This window comes from Pteropus medius, unplaced genomic scaffold (assembly GCF_902729225.1).
Source record: "Pteropus medius unplaced genomic scaffold, Ma_sr-lr_union100, whole genome shotgun sequence".
NCBI classification, from domain to species: domain Eukaryota; kingdom Metazoa; phylum Chordata; class Mammalia; order Chiroptera; family Pteropodidae; genus Pteropus; species Pteropus medius.
In genome coordinates, this window is record NW_024351073.1 from 14661116 (window position 1) to 14680236 (window position 19121).

Sequence of the window (19121 nt, forward strand, 5' to 3'; positions counted from 1 at the left end):
GAGAATAATCTACAAATAAATATATATGTATTACATACAGCTAGCCACTTTCCCAAGTAAATACTATTCAATTGAGAAAATTATTAGTCAGAATAAATGCAATGATTAGATGATTACAGCTTTTAAAGACTGGGGCCTGGGCTAATCTTAAGGAATGACTTATTTGCTCAGCTGACAAAGTTACTGAAGCAAAGACACAAGGTCTTTTAAAAAGGAATTAGAATCAATACTATCCTGGGGGGAATAATTGTATTAAAAAGGACAAGCTTCAATGAGCCAGATATTTTTTCATTATTCCCATCAAGTCTTCCTTTTTTAAATGTACATCACCTAATCATTAGCATTTTATGATGCAGCCTAAGAAATTTTGTGAAAAGGATCATATATAGCAAATTAAATTATATCACAGTCAGAATAAATTATGAAATAATATTTGTATCTCTATCCTATGTAAAATTATAGTCTTAATACCAAAATAGATAATATTACCACTATTTGAAAATATCTTTAAAACTTATTAATAAAGTATAACTTAGAAATTATTCACATATATTCAAACTAAGGGAAAAAAATTCCTAATATAGTACAAATAATTTAATACCTAAAATTTAATAAAGCCTGTTTTACCACCTCATATGTGAGGAAATCTAAGCTTCACATCCAGAAAAGCAGAGAAAAATGAACATATTGAAGAAAATTATATATTTTTATAATATTATATTCCTATTTTTTTATTATCAAATTCATCCCATCATCATGGATTTCTAGCATTTGTGATATCTCTACTTAATTTTTCCCATTCTGAAGAAAGGTTTAAATACCAGATGTTCACATCTTGATTTTATTTAACTTGTACTGTAATGAAACATCCATGACATAAACTTACCATCTTAACCATTTTTAAGTCTACAGCTCAGTGGCGTTCACACATTTACATTGTGCTGCAGTCATTATTGCTGTGCATCTCTAGAACTCTTTTTATCATGCAAAACTGAAACTTGTACTCATTAAACACTAACTCCCCATTCTCTCCTTTCCACAGTATCCCATAACTACTATTTAGCTTTTCATCTCTGTAAATTTGATTATTCTAGTTACTTCACATAAGTAAAATCGTATATGTGCCCTTTTGTACCTGTCTTACTTCATTTAACATAGTTTCAAGCTTCACTTATGCCATAGAATATGTCAGAATTATCAGAATTTTATTTCTTTTTAAGGCTGATTAATATTCTCTTGTATATTATACTGCATTTTGTGTAGTCGTTCACTGTTGAAGGACTTTGGGATGATTCCACCTTTTAGATATTGTAAAATTAATGATGCTATAAAAATTGGTGTACAAATAAATATTTAAGTCCCTGCTTTCATTGCCTTTTGCTCTGTATCTAAAAATAGGGTTGCTGGATCATATAATTTTAGATTTAATTTTTTGAGGAACCACTATACTGTTTTCCATGGAAGATTAAGTATTTTATATTCCCAAATGCAATGTACAAGTGTTCCAGTTTCCCTACATGCTCATTAATATTTTCATTATTTATAACAGCCGTCCTAATATCTTCATAATTCAGTCTTTGTAAGTTGTCTGTTTCTAAGAATTTTTCATTTTCCTATGAGTTAGCCATCTTGTTGGTATATAGTTTTTTATAGTACTCTCTTAAAATCCTTTTTTTCTGTAAAATCTATGGTTAAGTCTCCACTTTGTTTCTGGGTTTAGTCATTTGAATCTTCTCTCATTTTATCACTAATCAGTCTGGGTACATTTGACATCTTTGTTGATCTTTTTGTAGAGAGAATTGAGAACTGAACTGTTACCTCCTACAGACCAAAATCTCTCTATACTGGGAAGGGGTGGGGCAAGAGCAGGTGAAAACATCACAAATCCTTTCAATTTTGAAAGTATTGTATTTATTGATCATTTGCTTGGTTCCTATAGACCTTTGACTGTTTTCCAGAACTCCTATAACTTTCGTTAAGTCAGTTTCTGGTGTTTTTAATGTTTCCACAGGGAAACAGGGCTTAGAGCTTCCTAACCTGCCATTTTGCTGATGTCAGTCACAGCATTATTTTTAAGGCATTAAAATCACAATCATTCCAATATATTATTTCCAGATAAGAAAATATTCTACCTTAAAAAAATTAAATCCATCAAAAATGCTATAGATTATGTAGTAAACATTTGGTATAATAAACAATTTATTCAGAAAAAAAAATGCTTTCCACACACTAATTTTTCCATTAAAAAAATCTATTAATTACCAAGAGTGAACAACCTTCATGACAACTCAAAGAAAAAAAAAAAGACAAGAAAATAAATTTAAATTTATATATTATCAATATTTTTGCTTTGAAAAAAATTAGATATCTAATATGAGAAAAGAATGAGGAGAGACATTACCGTGGACCTGCACATTGATTTCAGTAGTTTATAAAACAACTGGCTGAGTAGATATGAGTTAGTTCAAGACACTATAAGCTGGCACCAGCTCCAGAACCTCAAAAGCTCCTTCTTTCTCTCAAAATCTTTTCGTCAGCTAGAGTGCTTCCACTGTTGCGTGTTTGCATAGGTGCTCTAGTGCTCCCCATCCCTCTGACCCTGCAAATGTAGAGAATGTTTCTTTCTACTGGAGCTCTATTGTAGAGACCCATGAAGCCTAAATGTCATACATTAGAAGGATAAGGGTCAGGGGATTACAGGTACTTGCTACTGATATAGCTGTGAGTTTTCCTCCAATTGACTTTAATTGATAATTCCATGTGGTCGTGGTGGTGTGAGTGGTCCTACACAACAAGTAGCCAATGGCAAGCTAATGTTGAAAAAGACCAGAAGGAGTAAAAGGTGAAATGCAGGCATTGTCATCTTACCTTGCCAGCCCTGGAAAAGGGAGGAGATGTGTAATTACAGGAATGTATTAGGGACGTTGCTACAGTTGGGTGTCTGTCATGAAGGCAGGGTTCTAAAGTAGAAAATGGAGAAGCCACACCCATCAGTTAACAGAAACTTAAGGTGCCATTGACATTAAGAACTCAAACAAATTTGGTAACTAAGAGATTAGATGAAACTGGACATAGTAAACTGGAAGACAAGTATAAGGAATTAGGCAGAATGCATCAGAGAACATGAAGATTTAAAACAAAAAAATGAGGGATCCCAATATATACCATCAGAGGAGCGGGGGAGTAATTCACTGTACAATAATAGGAGTTTCAGATGAAGAGACCAAAGAGAATGGTGAGCCGGTATTCAGGGAAAAAAAAAAGAAAGAAAGAAAAGAAAAGAAAACTTGACTAAAAGATTTTAAGAATAAGTACAAACATTAATCATTAGATAAATAATCATAAGAAGTCCCAAACAGGGTGGGGAAGTGTAAAGTATTATACCCTAGATATGTTATAATGAAGTTTAGAGTTCCAAAACCAAAGAGAAAAACAATTTTGTCTTCTCCTCAGCAATAATGGTACAGATGACAATAATTATTTTTAAAAAATGGATGAGAAGGAAAAAAATACTCTTACTCTAAAAACCTTTTAACCTGCTAAATTAGAATAAAAAATTGGATGAGATAAAGCTATTTTAAAACAAAAAGAATGCGTTTACTATTCAGAAAACCTCACTGAAAAGCTACTTAAGATGTTTATGTCAGAGATTGCAATTACTACACAATATTCATTCCTACTTGTGTTACTTCCTTAGAGAATTCTGTTTAGATTCAGATTTTGCTACTTTTTATCCTCAAATACTTGATATCTCTCTTATCTATCCTTGGTAGATTTCATTATTTGTTCACAATTATTCATTCTCTCCCCATCTCTGCCATTCTTTTCTATAAGTGGATGACATTTCCCAGCTGAATCTGGGATTGGTCAAATGACTTGCTTTGCTCAATGGCATGTGCACCTTCATGATTTAAACCACACTTGAGCAGAAAGCTTAATGAGTGTGCATGATTTGGCTCAATTTTTTCTGTTCTTGGCCTCCACTCTGATAACAATGTATCCTGGAAAAAAAGCTAGTCCTTCATCTTAATGAGAAGACACCAGAGCTTAATGGGCTGAGCACACCAGAGCCCAGCAGAGCTGCAGCAAGCCAGAGCTCAGCTGTAGTGTGAGAAAGAAATAGTATTTGCAGTTATAAATCATTGAGATACAAGAATTCTCTGTCGACGCAACAAAAGTTGACTGATAAACAAAATGGTTATGCATTCTGTACTCTCTCTCTAGAAGCAAGTTTCTGTCTGTGACAACAAAAACACCAACAAAGTATATGGAATTGTGTTTGAGGAACAAAACTTTAAAGTAAAGCTTATAAAATGCTAGAAAATGGTTATATTTACTTAGGTAAAACATTTGTCTGACATTATTTGGAAAGCAGAAAATTTACCTTATGAACTCATGGTTTTAGGAGAAAAGGTCTTAAAGAGAATAATTTTAGGGCGAATTGATTGTTAATAGCTGTATTTGACAATATACTGTAAGAGGTGATTCAAAAACATATTAATCTATTTTCTAATAGACAGGGAAGAGAAGAGAAAGAAACCAGAATATGCATGACTTTCAGAGCTAAAAATAGAAATGTAAAGGGTTCACCAAATAAGATAGTCTCAGAGCCATGGGGACAGAACCTTTGTAATGATTGCACAGAATAATTTCTAAATTACTATGAGCCACTGATATTTTTTTCCTTTCAAATTGGGGTATTTATTTCTATTATTTTGTCCTATACGTCCCCAATTATATGTTGTTTTGGGTGTGCAAGTTATTTCTCCTTCTAATTCAGTGGTCTTTGGATCAAGAAAAGGCACAGTCAGGTATGATTATGTCACAAGATCTTGAAATTCAAGTCTGATGTCATAGTTTAAAGAGATTTGGGATGTCAGACATCACCTAAGTGTATTTTATCTGTGAGATACAGTCAAATATCTGTGACTGTAAAGTGTACTGTAAACAGATTGTATTATCTGTTCACAGTTGTTCCTTTCCCTCTCTTATCATGCTTTCCTATAGGTAATGTATATGTCCCTGATACTTTAAATTTGAGCTTTACCAATGACTTTGTTTGACCAATGGAATATGAGCAGACATGTCATAAGCCATGTTTGGAATATGAGCAGACATGTCATAAGCCATGTTTGAAGAAAAGATTTAAATGCACTTCAGGAGTTATATTCTGTGTTCATGATCTTGCTCTCACAGTAACTGCTCTTTTCTATTCATGTTCTGGAAGGAAAATTCTGTTGGAAGTGAGCCTATCCTGAGTTGTAGCATAGTCATAGTTATCATACATTACAAGATAGAATTCAATATTCATTGTAAGCTACTGAGATATTTTGGTTATTTATCAACACATAAACAGTTGATTAATAAACATATTATGTCTATTATCCTTAGCATTACCACTGTGCAGTGTGCTATGTATTTTTATCATATATCTTGCCCATTTTCTCTCTCATAACAAAGTACATTCCTTAAGGACCAAGATTTTCATCTGTTTTGTTTACTGTATTATCAGTACCTGAAAATGTGCTGGCACAAGGTAAGTGACATTTACTAAATGAGTCACCAATCTGAGCTGACCAAAAAATTTATATGTAAGAATAAAAATTCATAAATAATCAAGAACTTTTAAAGAAAAAGGATTGAGAAGGGGCTAACAAAACAAATGTAAATTCCATTTGCTTTGACATACGGATCTATGGGACTTTGTAGAACACCTAGGAAACAGACCCACGTCTACACTGGGACATGGCATATGTCCAAGCTGGAGTTACAGATATATTAGGAAATAAAAGGCAGTGGAACATTGGCCAACCATGTAAAAGTAAAAGTAGATAAAGTGACATTACGAAGGTTTCCCAAATTGATTAAAGACTCATATGCTATTTATGCTTTAAAAGAAAATGCAAGATTATTTTATGGCATTTGAAGAAGGAAAGATTCAATAAAGAATTTAACATGTGTCTACAGCCATATCACGCTGAACAAGCCCTATCCCGTCTGATTTGGGAAGTTAAGCAGAGTCGGGCCTGGTTAGTACTTGGATAGGAGACCACCTAGGAAGACCAGGTGCTGGAGGCTAAAAAAAATTAAAAAACGAAGGATTGTAAGATGATAAAGTTCTTGCAATCTGTGAGGTCAACCAAGGGTCGCCTCACCTAAAAAAAAAAAAAGGAATTTAACATGAAATGATGATCAATATTAGTACATAAACATTAAATTTATTTTTACAAAGATAAAAACATAAGAGAAAGATAAATGAACTGGCATTTAAAATATAATATCTATGTTAATAATTTTATGTATAATTTATGAGATGAGGTTATAAAACCTTTTGTATCACAAAATCAGAAAAGTTAAGAGTGTATAAAATTACTGCAATAAAATAGAAGAAAATCCTATAGATATCCAGAATTCTAAGGATAAACCAACTATAGACATTAAATTTTCTTTTTAGTAAACTAGTTGCCCTTTTTGATAGAATAGAAATAGAAATAGCTTTAATGTAATAAGGAAGAAAAGCTTAGTTTCTGATATATATACATTTTTGTTGAAATGATTAAAAAAATAAAACAGACACCATGATGACGTGAAAAGGAAATATAAAAAAAAAAATAAGATTCAGAACTCAGTCTAAAATATGTTTTAATATGAAAACATCATCTAAAACTAACAACATCCTGGTGATATTTGTTTATTATAAAGACCAACATAAATCCTAAACTTACAGATGCAAGAAAAAAAGCCTGCATAACAGCAGTAAATCAGCTACTTATAGTTTTATCCCCTGCCAAAATACATCCTTATTTCACAATATATAGCGGTGAAAATATGTACACTTTTGTTGGTTTGGGGAAGTCTTTTAATGACATAATTTTACATAAGGCCATTACCTACTTCAGCCTTCAACAAAACAATTTGTTTTACCGTGAAGAATTTTTTTTCGATGATTCTTCACTGTTACACAATTCAGACAGAATATCCTTCCGTAGTTGGTGACTGTTGAAACAATAACTGTTTCCTCTGATAAATACTCTAAGAAAATGTAGGGAGCCAGGGAAATTTTCTCCTGTATTTCAAGGAGAATTAAGATTCAAGTCTCTTGTTTTAAATTTAAATTTGCCCTTACAAACCCAGTGATAAAATTTATTTCTAAGAATCTAGTACACAAACTATCTTCTTATCTTTCTCTCAAACTAATTCATGAATGGAGATACCATATCACACACACATGTAATGTGTTTTGTATCAATAGTATGTGTATGTATCTATGTTAATGTGTGTGTTTATATGTGTGTGTGAAATTGCAATCTCAGTGTTTTATTTTTTAATCTTTTGTAATCCTTGAAAATTAGATAACAACCTTACCATTTATAATTTTTTGTGGACACAAGCAGAGTACTCTGAAAGATTCCTCTTGCCAACAGCAGAAATGTTAACTGGACTGGTCTGTAAAATTATTCAAGATGGCTGTTTTTGTTTTTGTTTTTTCAGAGAGTAAAGAGTAAAACTATTGCAGCAAATCAAAGGATCGTTCACCATGTATACTAAGATTCTATGCATCATGGTCTTTGTTAATCTTATTTAGAAAAAAAGTGCATTTTATTTCTGAATAATAAATTGACTATGTGATTGAATTATATCATGAATAGCAATGGCAAAGCGTCTATTGGTCAAAGTTTTCTAAATACGTTTTGATCATACACTTTAATGTGTCTCTCCAGTATTCTTCAATCCCATAGAAAATATCAATTCTCATAAAATAACAGGTAAATGAAGGTTTCTGTATTATCATTATATTCAAAGACAATAATACATAATTATTTATGGACTGTTGGCTCTCAGTTATCAGAATTTTTAAAGGTAATTCTATATATGTCTTTATGATAGATAGGTACTAGCATTTTTTTCTGTTAGAATAAATATGTAGAGTAAATCTATCTGATATAATTTGTTATTTTAGGATAATTTTATATATTTGCATTCATGGCTAATCACTTATTACTAAAAATGTGAAAAGATATAAAGGAATCACATTGAGGATTAAAGTTACAAAGATACATATATATGTTATATTTGTGTCAAACATAAATGTTAATAAAATATTTATGCATTAAATGCATACTAGCCTCTTTACAATATGCTTACTACTCTAGAACACCAGTTCCAAAGATCTTGGTTTCTTTGTTTTACATATACAGATATATATATAAACATATATTTACATATATGTGTACATATGTACACACACATATACATGATCAAGGACGCTTAGGTCGTTTCTATGTCTTGTTCATTGTGAACAACGCTGCAGTGAACATGGAAATACAGACATCTCTTTGAGATCCTAATTTCAGTTCTTTGGGATATACCCAAAAGTGGCATTGCTGGGTGAAATGGTAGTTTTATTTTTAATTTTTTGTGGAACATTCATACTGTTTTCTATACATTCCTACCAACAGTGCACAAGGGTTTCCTTTTCTTCACATCTCTGCAGTACCTGTTATTTTTTCTTTTTAGTAATAACCACTCTGACAACTGTGAGATGATATCTCATTGTTATTTTGATTTGCATTTAGTGATTAGTGATGTTGAGCATATTAGTGATGATTAGTGATGTTGAGCATGATGATTAGTGATGTTGAGCATATTTTCACGTACCTATTGGCTCTTTGGATCTCTTCTTTTAAAAAATGTTTATTTAGTTCTTCCACTCATTTTTAAATCAATTTGCTCTTTTGTTGTTGTTGTTGTTGTTGTTATTGACTTGTAAGAGCCTTCTGGGTCTTCACTACTTATTAGATTTATGATTTCCAAGTATTTTGTCCCATTGTATAGGTCGTCTTTTTTATTCTGTTGATTGTCTCCTTTGCTGTGCAGAAGTTTTTAGTTTGATATAGTCTTAGTTGTCTATTTTTGCTTTTGTTTCCTGTGCTTTTGATGTCATATTCAAAAAATAATTGCCAAGAACATGTCAAGAAGCTTTTTCTCTATGATTTCTTCTAGGAATTTTACATTTTCAGGTCTTAATTTAAGTTGTTAATTAATTTTGAGCTGATTTTTTGTGTATAATGTAAGGTAGAGGACCGATTTCTTTTTTTTTTGTATATGCATACTCTATCATTTGATGAAGAAATTATTGTTTCCCCAATATTTACCCTTGTCACCCTCATCAAAGATCAGTTGGCCTTACATGACTTGGTTTACTTTTGCACTCCCTATTTCATTTCCATTGGTCTATATGCCTGTCTTTATGCCAACACCATACTGTTTTAATTACTGTAATTTTGTAATATATTTTCAAATCAGTAAGTGTAAAGCCTCCAGCTTTGTTCTTCTTTCTCGAAATCTTTTGTCTATTCTGGATCTTTCATAGTTTCATACACATTTTAAGATATTTATTTCTATTTCTGTGGTAAATCCTATTAAATTATGATTATAATAGCACAGTATGCTTTGGGTAGTATGCACATTTTAAGAATATTAGTTTTTTTCCAGTCCTTGAACATAGATGTCTTTCCATTTGTTCATGTATTTTTAATGACTTTCATCAATTTTATGTAGTTTATAGTACATGGTAATTCTGCCTCCTATTCAAGTTTATTTCTAAGTATCTTATTCTTTTTGATGCTATTGTGAAAGAAATTGTTTTCTGAATTTCCTTTTTGGATGGTTCATTGTTGTAGTGTATAAAAACACAACTGATTTTTGCATGTTGATTTTGTTTCCTGCAACTTTACCATATTTGTTTGTTCATTCTAACAGTTCATTTTGTTTTATTTTGTTTGTGGAGTCTTTAGGGTTTTCTACCTATAAGTTCATGTCATCTAAAAACAGAAGTCATTTTACTTCTTCCTTTTGAATTAGACTCTTTTTTATTTTTTCTTCTCAATTTCTCTATCTAGAACTTCCCGTGCTATGTTAAATAGAAGTGGCCAGAATGAGCATCTTTGCCTTCTTAGAGGAACTTAGAGATCCTAGAGGAAAACTTTAAATTTTTTCACTGTTGAATTTGATGTTAGCTATGAGTTTATTGTATATGGCCTTAAAAAAAGGAGAGTTCTGCCATATGTGACATGGATGATACTGAAGGACATTATGCTAAATAAAACGAGTCAGTCACAGAAGGACAAATATCTGCATGATTTCACTTGCATGAGGTATATAAAACAGTCAAACTCATAGAAGCATAGAATTCAATAAGTTGTCAAAGGCAGGAGGGATGCGAGAAATGGGGAGTTGTGCAATGGGTATGAAAGTTCAGTTATGTTAAATAAGTAAGTTCTAGAGATCTCTGTACCTTACAATGCCTCTGGTTAACAATACAGTGCTGTAAACTTCAAAATTTGTTAATAGGGTAGATTTTATATTAAATGTTTTTGCCACACATATACACAAACAAACAAAAACAAAAAAGAGACACAAGAAAATTTTAACAGGTTTTAGATATGTTTATTACCTTCATTTTGGTGATGTTATTAACAGTGTTTCTAATATGTCCAAACTCATGAAATTTTATACATTAAATATGTAGTTTTTTTATTTATCGAGTATACCTCTATTAAGAATTTTTCAAAAAAAAAAAAGAAGCTCACCAAATTTATGTTCCTGGAATTTAAGAGTATTTTTTAAAAATATTCATTAGTCCTTAGAAGTTGTATAAAAGTATCCTAAATCTTTTCTGATTTGTAAATAAATCTCATCTGTCTATTTTTCTAGTGATTAGAAGACATTTTGAATACTTTGATGTTACATATTTATCAGTTTGAATCATTTTTGGCATTTTACTATACTTATTATACACTTTTTAGAATATCTACCACACTTAGAATTAATCTTTTGAATTGTATCATACCGTCTTTATTTTTATGTCTAATTACTATTTGTGTAATCTTTTTTATGAGTTTACTTTTTAGAGCAGTTTTAGGCTTACAACATAATCGAAATGGAAGTCAAGAGGTTTCCTGCATATCCTCTGCCTCTGCACGTACATAGCTTCCTTATTACCAACATCAGTCATTAGAATTGTGGTTTTTTTGTATCAAGGGTGAACTTACATTGACACACCACAAAAATCACCCAACGCCCATTGTTTAACTTAGGGTTAACTCTTGGTATTGTATATTCTATGGATTTGGAAAAATGTATAATATATAACAAAAACCATTATGGTATTATACAGAGTATTTTCACTGTTCTAAAAATCCTCTATGTTCTGGCTATTCATCTCTCCCCACTCTACCCCTGACAACGACTGATCCTTTTATTATCTCCCTAGTTTTATCTTTTCAGAATGTCATAGAATTGGAATCCTACAGTAGGTCATCATTTCTAATATGCATATAAAGCTCCTTTATGTCCTTTCATGGCTTGATAGCTCGTTTTTTTAGCACTCAATATTCCATTGTCTAGATGTTGAACAGTTTATTTATTCATTCATCTCCTGAAGGACATCTTGGTGGCGACCAAGTTTTGGCCATGATGAATAAAGCTGCTGTAAATGTTCACGTGTAGTTTTTTGCGTAGACAAGTTTTCAGCTCCTTTATGTAAATATTAAAAAGTGCGATTACCAGATGGTATGGCATCCTCTGAGAGGATGAGCTGAGAATTTGATTATGGCAAGTGGTTTGCTTTGGACATCAGCTGTGACCACAATAATTCATTTCTTTAGAAAATCAGATCTGGAGAATAGGACACATTTTGAATACTTTATTCTAAGAATAAATGTGCTATTATGTTTTTTGTTTGTTTGTTTGAATTTTTGTTTTGTTTTATTTTTAATCTTCTACCATATATTTTATATTGTACCACAGAACAACAACTTAAAAGGGCCCACCAGATATGACAATTAACTGATGACTGTAATGGAGCTATATGAGAAATATCTATTACTGTATTTCAAATCGGTCCAAATTTAGCAGCTTAAAACAACCAACATTAATTATCTCATAATTTCTGTAGATCATGAATCTTGGTTTGATTTAGCTGGGTACCTCAGGTTCAGGTTCATGACATCCCAGTGTAGCTGGCGGGAGGGGCTGTCCTTATCCGAAAACTTGCCTGGTAGGGTGGGTGTGGTGCATTTCTGCTTTTAGCTTGCTAACATCATTATTGTCAGGTATTTTTTTTCTGTTTTCATTTTGAATTCCAAGTTCTCATACTTTTGTATTTTAATTCATATGCTGTGCAAAAATATTTTAATTCTGATATCTACAAATTCATGTAGGCTCTTTTGCATGCATGTTAAAGTTTACATAAATCTAGAATTTCATTACTAAGTAGTATACAAATATTTAAAATTTGAAAACAGTGTCATACTCAATATGATTATTTAAATATGTTGTCTAAATGTTTTAATGTATTTTATATAAGGATATTATGTTATGATTATTATCACCAAAAACTTAACATAAAATATTTTTCAGAGCACTATCAGCTGTATGTTCCTGAGTCAGCTCAAGTCGGTTCAGCCGTTGGGAAGATTAAAGCAAATGATGCAGACACTGGTTCAAATGCTGACATGACATACTCCATTGTTAATGGTGATGGTATTGGGATATTCTCCATCTCCACCGACAAAGAGACCAGAGAAGGAATCCTTTCCTTAAAGAAGGTAAAATGAACATAATGTTAGCAATTTATTCAACTCACCAATTTTTCTGTGAATGGAAATTTGACAAAGGTATGATAAATCTTATTGTCAGGTCATTAAAATGATAAAATATTTCCTCTTTAATAAGTAATTATATTTTAATTATGGTTATGTCTGACTCTTAGGATACTCTTTTAGGAATCATATTTTGTTATGTTGGAAAGATCTGTTGTAGAATACACCATGAATGCGACCCCTCGTTTTGTTTTCAGATAACGGATTTATCATCAACATCAGTTCTAGTAATGTCTTTATGTTGTACTAATCTAGTTACATTAAAAAACTTTTTCTAACTAATGAAAAAATCTTCACCATGTTAGCAAACACTCTTAGGAGACAATTTTTTGCCTGATGGTCATGAATCTATCAAGACAGCTGTGGTGTAATCGTTAACCTTATCCCTCATTCTTTTTTTATTCTTTAGAATTTATCATTTGACTGAGTCTATTGCTTTTTGCTTGTAAGAGTACATAATGCTCATGTCCTTGTAGAAATGAAGAACTCAGACAAATATGAAAGAATGATTTAAATGTAACTCCTAATGCACTGTGTCTCAGTCTTTCTTTTATTTTGTTAAATTATATATATTGGGGTTACACTGGTTAATAAAATTATATAGTTTTCAAGTATACAATTAAATAATACATCATCTGTATATTGCATTGTGCGTTTACCACCCAAAGTCATATCTCCTTTCATCACTGTATATTCGACCCTCTTTGCCCTTATCTACTTCCCATCTCTTCCCTTTTCTTCTGGTAACCACTAAACTGTTGTCTGTTTGTGAGTTTTGATTTGTCTTGTTCATTTGTTGCTTTCAGTTTTATAGCCCACATATGAATGAAATCATATAGTTATCAACTTTTCTATCTGACTTATTTTGCTTAGCATGATTTTCTCAGGATCCATCCATGTTGTTGCAAATGACAGTATTTCATCTTTTCTTATGGCTGAATAATATTTTATTGTATATATGTACCATATCTTCTTTATCTAATCATCTATTGAAGGGCACTACAGTTATTTCCATGTCTTGGCCACCATGAATACGTCTCCTATAAACATAAGGGTGCATTTATCTTTACAGATAAGTATGTATCTTTGCAGATAAATGTTTCAAATTCTGTGCATAGATACTCAGAAGAGAGATTACTGGTCATATGATAATTCTATTCTTAATTTTTTGAGGAAGTTCTAACCGTTTTCCATAGTGGCTGTACCAATTTACATTCTCACCAGCAGTGTATGAGGTTTCCGTTTTTTCCCACAGCCTCTCCAAAATTTGTTGTTATTGTCCTGTTGATGGTAGCTATTCTAACAGGTGTGGTGTGGTATCTCACTGTGGTTTTAACTTGTATTTCTCAAATAGCTAGTGAAGTTGAGAATCTTTTCATATATGTTGGCCATTTGTATGTCTTCTTGGGAGAAGTATCTGTTCAGATCCTCTACCCATTTTTTAATTACATTGTTTTTGATGTTGTTGTTGTTGAGTTGTTTGAGTTCTTTATATATTTTGGATGTAAGCTCCTTATCAGAGGTGTTATTTCTTAAAACATTCTCCCACTCAGTTGGTTGCCTCTTTGCCTTGTTGATGGTTTCTTTTGCTGTGCAGAAGCGTTTTAGTTTGATATAGTCCTATTCATTTGTTTTTGTTTTTACTTCCTTTGCCTTTGAGATCAAATTCATAAAATCCTCTCTAAAACCAAAGTTCATGAGTTTAGTACCTATGTTTTCTTCCATGCAATTTATTGTTTCTTGTCTTATATTTTGGTATTTGATCCATTTTGAATTAATTCTGGTGTATGGTGACAGATAGCAGTCTAGTTTCATTCTTTTGCATGAGGACTCCGATTTTCCCAGCACCATTTATTGAAGAGTTTTATTTTCTCCATTGTATGTTTTTCACTCCTTTGTTGAAAATTATTTGCCCATATATATGTGGGTTTATGTCTGGGCTCTCAATTTTGTTACATTGATCTGTGTGTCTGTTTTTCTGCCAATACCATGCTGTTTTGATTATTATCACTTTGTAGTATAATTTGAAGTCAGGCAGTATGGTACCTCTGGCCTTGTACTTTTTTCTCAAGATTACTTTGGCCATTCTGGGTCTTTTGTGCTTCCATAAAATTTGATTTTTTGTTGTCATTGTTCTTTTTCTTTAAAAAATGCCATTGAGACTTTGGAGATTGCATTACATCGGTAATGTTTAAATGTTTAATGATTTCAACTTGATCTACTAATTTTCAGATTTGGCTCCTACTGTCATGTATTTTGATTCAGAAAGACTGGAGTGGGGCTGAGAAACTACCTTTTTAACAAGTACTCTAGATTATTCTACCATAGAATATGTTCAGAATACTGTCTGAAACATTTTACCCTAATATGCTACTGTAGATATTGAACTAAATCTATTCATCATCTCTCTATGTTTTGTATATACTTTTTCTATTTGCACTATGTAAAAACTTATTAATTCTTCTGACAATCATAACTTTATATTGATTTAAAATTGAGAATTAACTTGTTTTCTGGATGCTACATGGGGCCTTCAGAGGAGAACTTAAAGTGTATAAATACTTACAGAGCAGTAATCATCGTGGTCCATGTAAAATATTCATATCTTCACCTAAAATATTTTTTTTTCATTTTAATATTTCTTTATTGAGATTGTCAAGCCTGGGTCAAAAATATGATGATAAAAAGAATCAATTTTCATATCTTTATTGAACAAATATGTGTATTTTGAGTGCCTCTAATGTGCCAATTGCCGTGATCCAATAAACCATGCAAGGGCGAACAGAGTCAGATTTCATCTATGCCTGCACAGATCTTCCAAACTATGGAAATGCACAGACAAATTCAATATCACATACATTCCTAGATCAATAATAAAAACTTTTCTATGAAGGAGAGTTATACAAGCTATCAAGAAGAAAATCTGGAAATTTGATCCTGTCCAATATTCAGCAATAGATGAACAGAGAGTTGAAAGAAATTCAGGAGTTATAGATAAAGATATAAGAATAAGCATTCCAGAAAGAAGAAAGGCAGTGTACTAAGAGTCTGAGGTGGGTGGAACATGGCTCGTTAAGGAATCAAATAATATTGTTGATTCTGGAACAGAGAGAGTGAAAGATTAAGTCAGTGGGTGGAAGGGTAAGCAGGGCCTTGTTAAATTTTACCAATGAAGAGCCATTGAAGATATCTAAGCAGGAACTGACTATTCCTCATTTGATGTCAATATTTCTGATTAAATGTTGATGTAAGCTAAACGAGGACAAGACTGTCTTTTAATTCTTCGCTGCATTCCCAACATCCAGCATGTTTTCTGATACAGAGTATGCATTCAATAACTATTAGAATAATTAATGGATGGATATATGTATAAAAAATGAGGAGGGTATTGCCCACTTTTCATTTCTTGAATGGTCTTCATTTCAGTAAATTGAGGTAAATGGAATGGTTCTTTCTGAAATATGAACTCAGAATCCAATATTTAAGAAATAAGTAGAACACAGAAGAGAAATAGTCTTGAAAGAAAATTTCAAAACATAGGAGAATTATAGCACTAAAAATTCCCAAGGGAGGCTGCAGAAGAGAAATATAGTGACTGATTTTTTTTAAAAAATGTGAGTATTCTAGAAAATTAAATCAATTTAGAATTATAAATATCAATTGGATTTGGTAAAAGGGAGGACAGGGTGATTGTCACTAGCAGTTTTCAGATTATCATCATCATCATCATCATTTTCATCACAATAATAGTAACAGAAACTAATAATTGTTGATTGTTTTTTCTATCAGAACAGATTTTAAGCTCTTGTCTTGATTAATTGATATAGTATACCTATTGTCATTTCTTTAAATCTCACTAGGACATTATGATATAAAGAGTATTATTAATGTCACATAAAAAGGAAATTGAATCACAGATAAAGAAATGAAATCACAGCTATAGAAACTGAATTACAGAGAGATAAAGAAAAATGGTACCAAAGTACATATTCATCAGCGGAAAACTGATCTTGATAGTCTTTCTTCAGACTCTGAACAATTACTCATTTTACATGCTTGGATGGAAAAACCATATATGTACTCTTTGTTACAATGAAGTACAAATTCAGTATGGTGGAGAAAATGTGAATTAAGGTAATGGAGAAAAAGGTGGAAAACAACATCCTCTTTAGGAAACAGTAGTAATGTGGAAGAAAAAGTTTATGAAGCAAATAAATGAGAACATGGTGAAATGCAGATTAAAATTTTAAGTTGGAAGACTGAACACATGTTTTCATGTAGGTAGAAACAAAAAAAAATTGAGGATACTAGAGATGGGATAATTGATTTTAAATTAATCACTGAGTTAGAGATGGTCCTGTGTAGGATCTTGATCACAGGTAGAAAAAAGCAACCCATGATAATATGCCTCCTTTTCTGAGAGAACTCAGCAGAAGGACAAAGAAAACGATTGCAGATAAGTTTGCAGTGATCTAATCTGAGTGTGCATGTGCGTATGTGTGTGTGTGTGTGCGTGCACACGTGTGCATTTGGCTGTGTTAGGAGCGTGTCCATGATATTGAGCATTTTATCTTTATAAAGTAAGAAGTAACAGCATATTTGCAAAAAAAATGAGAGCAGTGGTGAATAGTTTGTATATACACATGACCTGAAATACAAATATATATTGTGAGATTAAGGACATTGAGGCCACCCTGCATGGCCTCAATTCACTTGATGTTGTTTATAATAAAAAATGAAAAGACAGTATATGTATATGTGTGTGCACATATATTTAGTAAACATTCTTAATTTTCTATTGACACACAAAATAGATATTTTCAAGATAAAGATTGTTTCAATTCTGGAAAGGCTAGTGATGATATACTGAAAATAATCTTGACAATGAGTTCAAATTATCTTTCACTTTTTTCCCTGAATATTTTTTTAATGCAGTCTAGACTTCCTCTAAGATGCATTAATGTTTGCATTCATCTATTTTTTTGATTCTTCAGATTAAGATGATCAATTTTAGAGTTATTTCATTGTTACTTATTTTATGTTATAAATGACAGCAATTTAAAAACTGAACTATATAACTCAGTGAGTTTTAACCTTTAGGAGGTACTGATTCAGATGGCAGGAAATGGATAAAAATTCTTTAAAACCCATTCTTTATTTAATCTCTAAAGCAGCTCACTTTAGTCAGCAAGGCAGAACAGTTAATCTTCTCAAAGATCAAAATCAGCAGTGCTCTATAAATCAGCTTGCAGGAGAGTCTGCACATTCCTATCCATATCATTCCTTCATCAGAAAATTGTGAAGTTAAATCTACTGGTCCATGGTATGGTACCTTGTAAATACACTTTGATAACTTTCATTCATTGTTTAATGGAGCCTGACTTGGTGGAAAGGAGAAAAGTAGATAAGGATGCATGCAAGCTGATGCACTCGTTCTTCTGACATAAAACTCCAGCTAGGGATGTGCTTCTTCTTAGCAATCTTTCTCAGAATCTCTTCTTGTGGCCCCTACATCAATTTGCATTCTTTATAACAGTCATTCCATTTTTTTTTTTTTCAATTCAAGGCTCTAACACTATTTGCTCTCCTGACTTGCACCAATGCCCTTTGTAGTATCATTTTTCTTTTTTAAGCCTATTTAATTGCATATACAATGCCTATCAATTTAAGCCAGAAAATCTTAAACTTGTCTTCAACTCAATGAAGTGGGGTGGGAAATATGATCTTTACTGTCAATTGAAATGTAAATTTGGGTCCTGCCGTTTAAGAGCTCTATGACATCTTATCTTAATCTTCAGTTTTCTTATTTAAGTACTTTACAAAGTGGTTATTAAAAGTAGATAAAATAATGTGAAAATAGTGCTCTAAGCTGTGTTTGGCTAATAATTACAATAATACCTCAATATCTACTTTTCTTTTTTGCTTGCTTGCTTTCTTTCTCTATCTGCAACAAAATTTAATTATACTTCTCAAACCTCTCTATGTGGTTATTTTGAAATCCTTCTTTGTTCCATATTATATAATTTACCTGTAGGCAAACAAAGAATGAAATATCCTGTGTATATTCTATGATGTCACATACACATGCTGTCACTCATGTTTCTGTGCAATCTTTCTCCTTCTTTCTTCTGTAAAAGATTATTTTTCAAAGTTCAAGTTTAATATTGTCTTTGTAGTACAACATTTTCAGGTATATTTCACTCACAAATATCTTTCTTTGGATTATACTTTATGTTTTACAAATAATAATAAGCATTTCACTAATTTCTTACTATAGAAAACACAGCAATTCCATACTTCTCTTAACTGTGCTAGGTATAATAGAGTAGAAAACCTTATTCTGATTAATTCACTTTGAATTCACTAGTAATTCCCATAAATGTGTATCTGTGTGTGCTACAAGTGGGCCCCTGACTATAACAGTTGTTAAACGTTTTTGTAACCAGGACTTGTATT

The 19121-nt window shown here is 31.8% G+C and overlaps 1 protein-coding gene and 1 pseudogene across 3 annotated transcripts in view; both read left to right on the forward strand.

The window, feature by feature from the left end:
- CDH18 (cadherin 18) overlaps window positions 1-19121 on the forward strand; it is a 376381-nt gene that overhangs the window by 287462 nt on the left and 69798 nt on the right. For all 3 annotated transcript variants that reach the window (XM_039842743.1, XM_039842742.1, XM_039842744.1), the window contains one exon: window positions 12424-12611. In XM_039842743.1, coding sequence (XP_039698677.1) covers window positions 12424-12611 — 188 coding nt within the window. The remainder of the gene's footprint in view (window positions 1-12423; window positions 12612-19121) is intronic.
- Window positions 5960-6078, forward strand: LOC120586371 (uncharacterized; annotated as a pseudogene).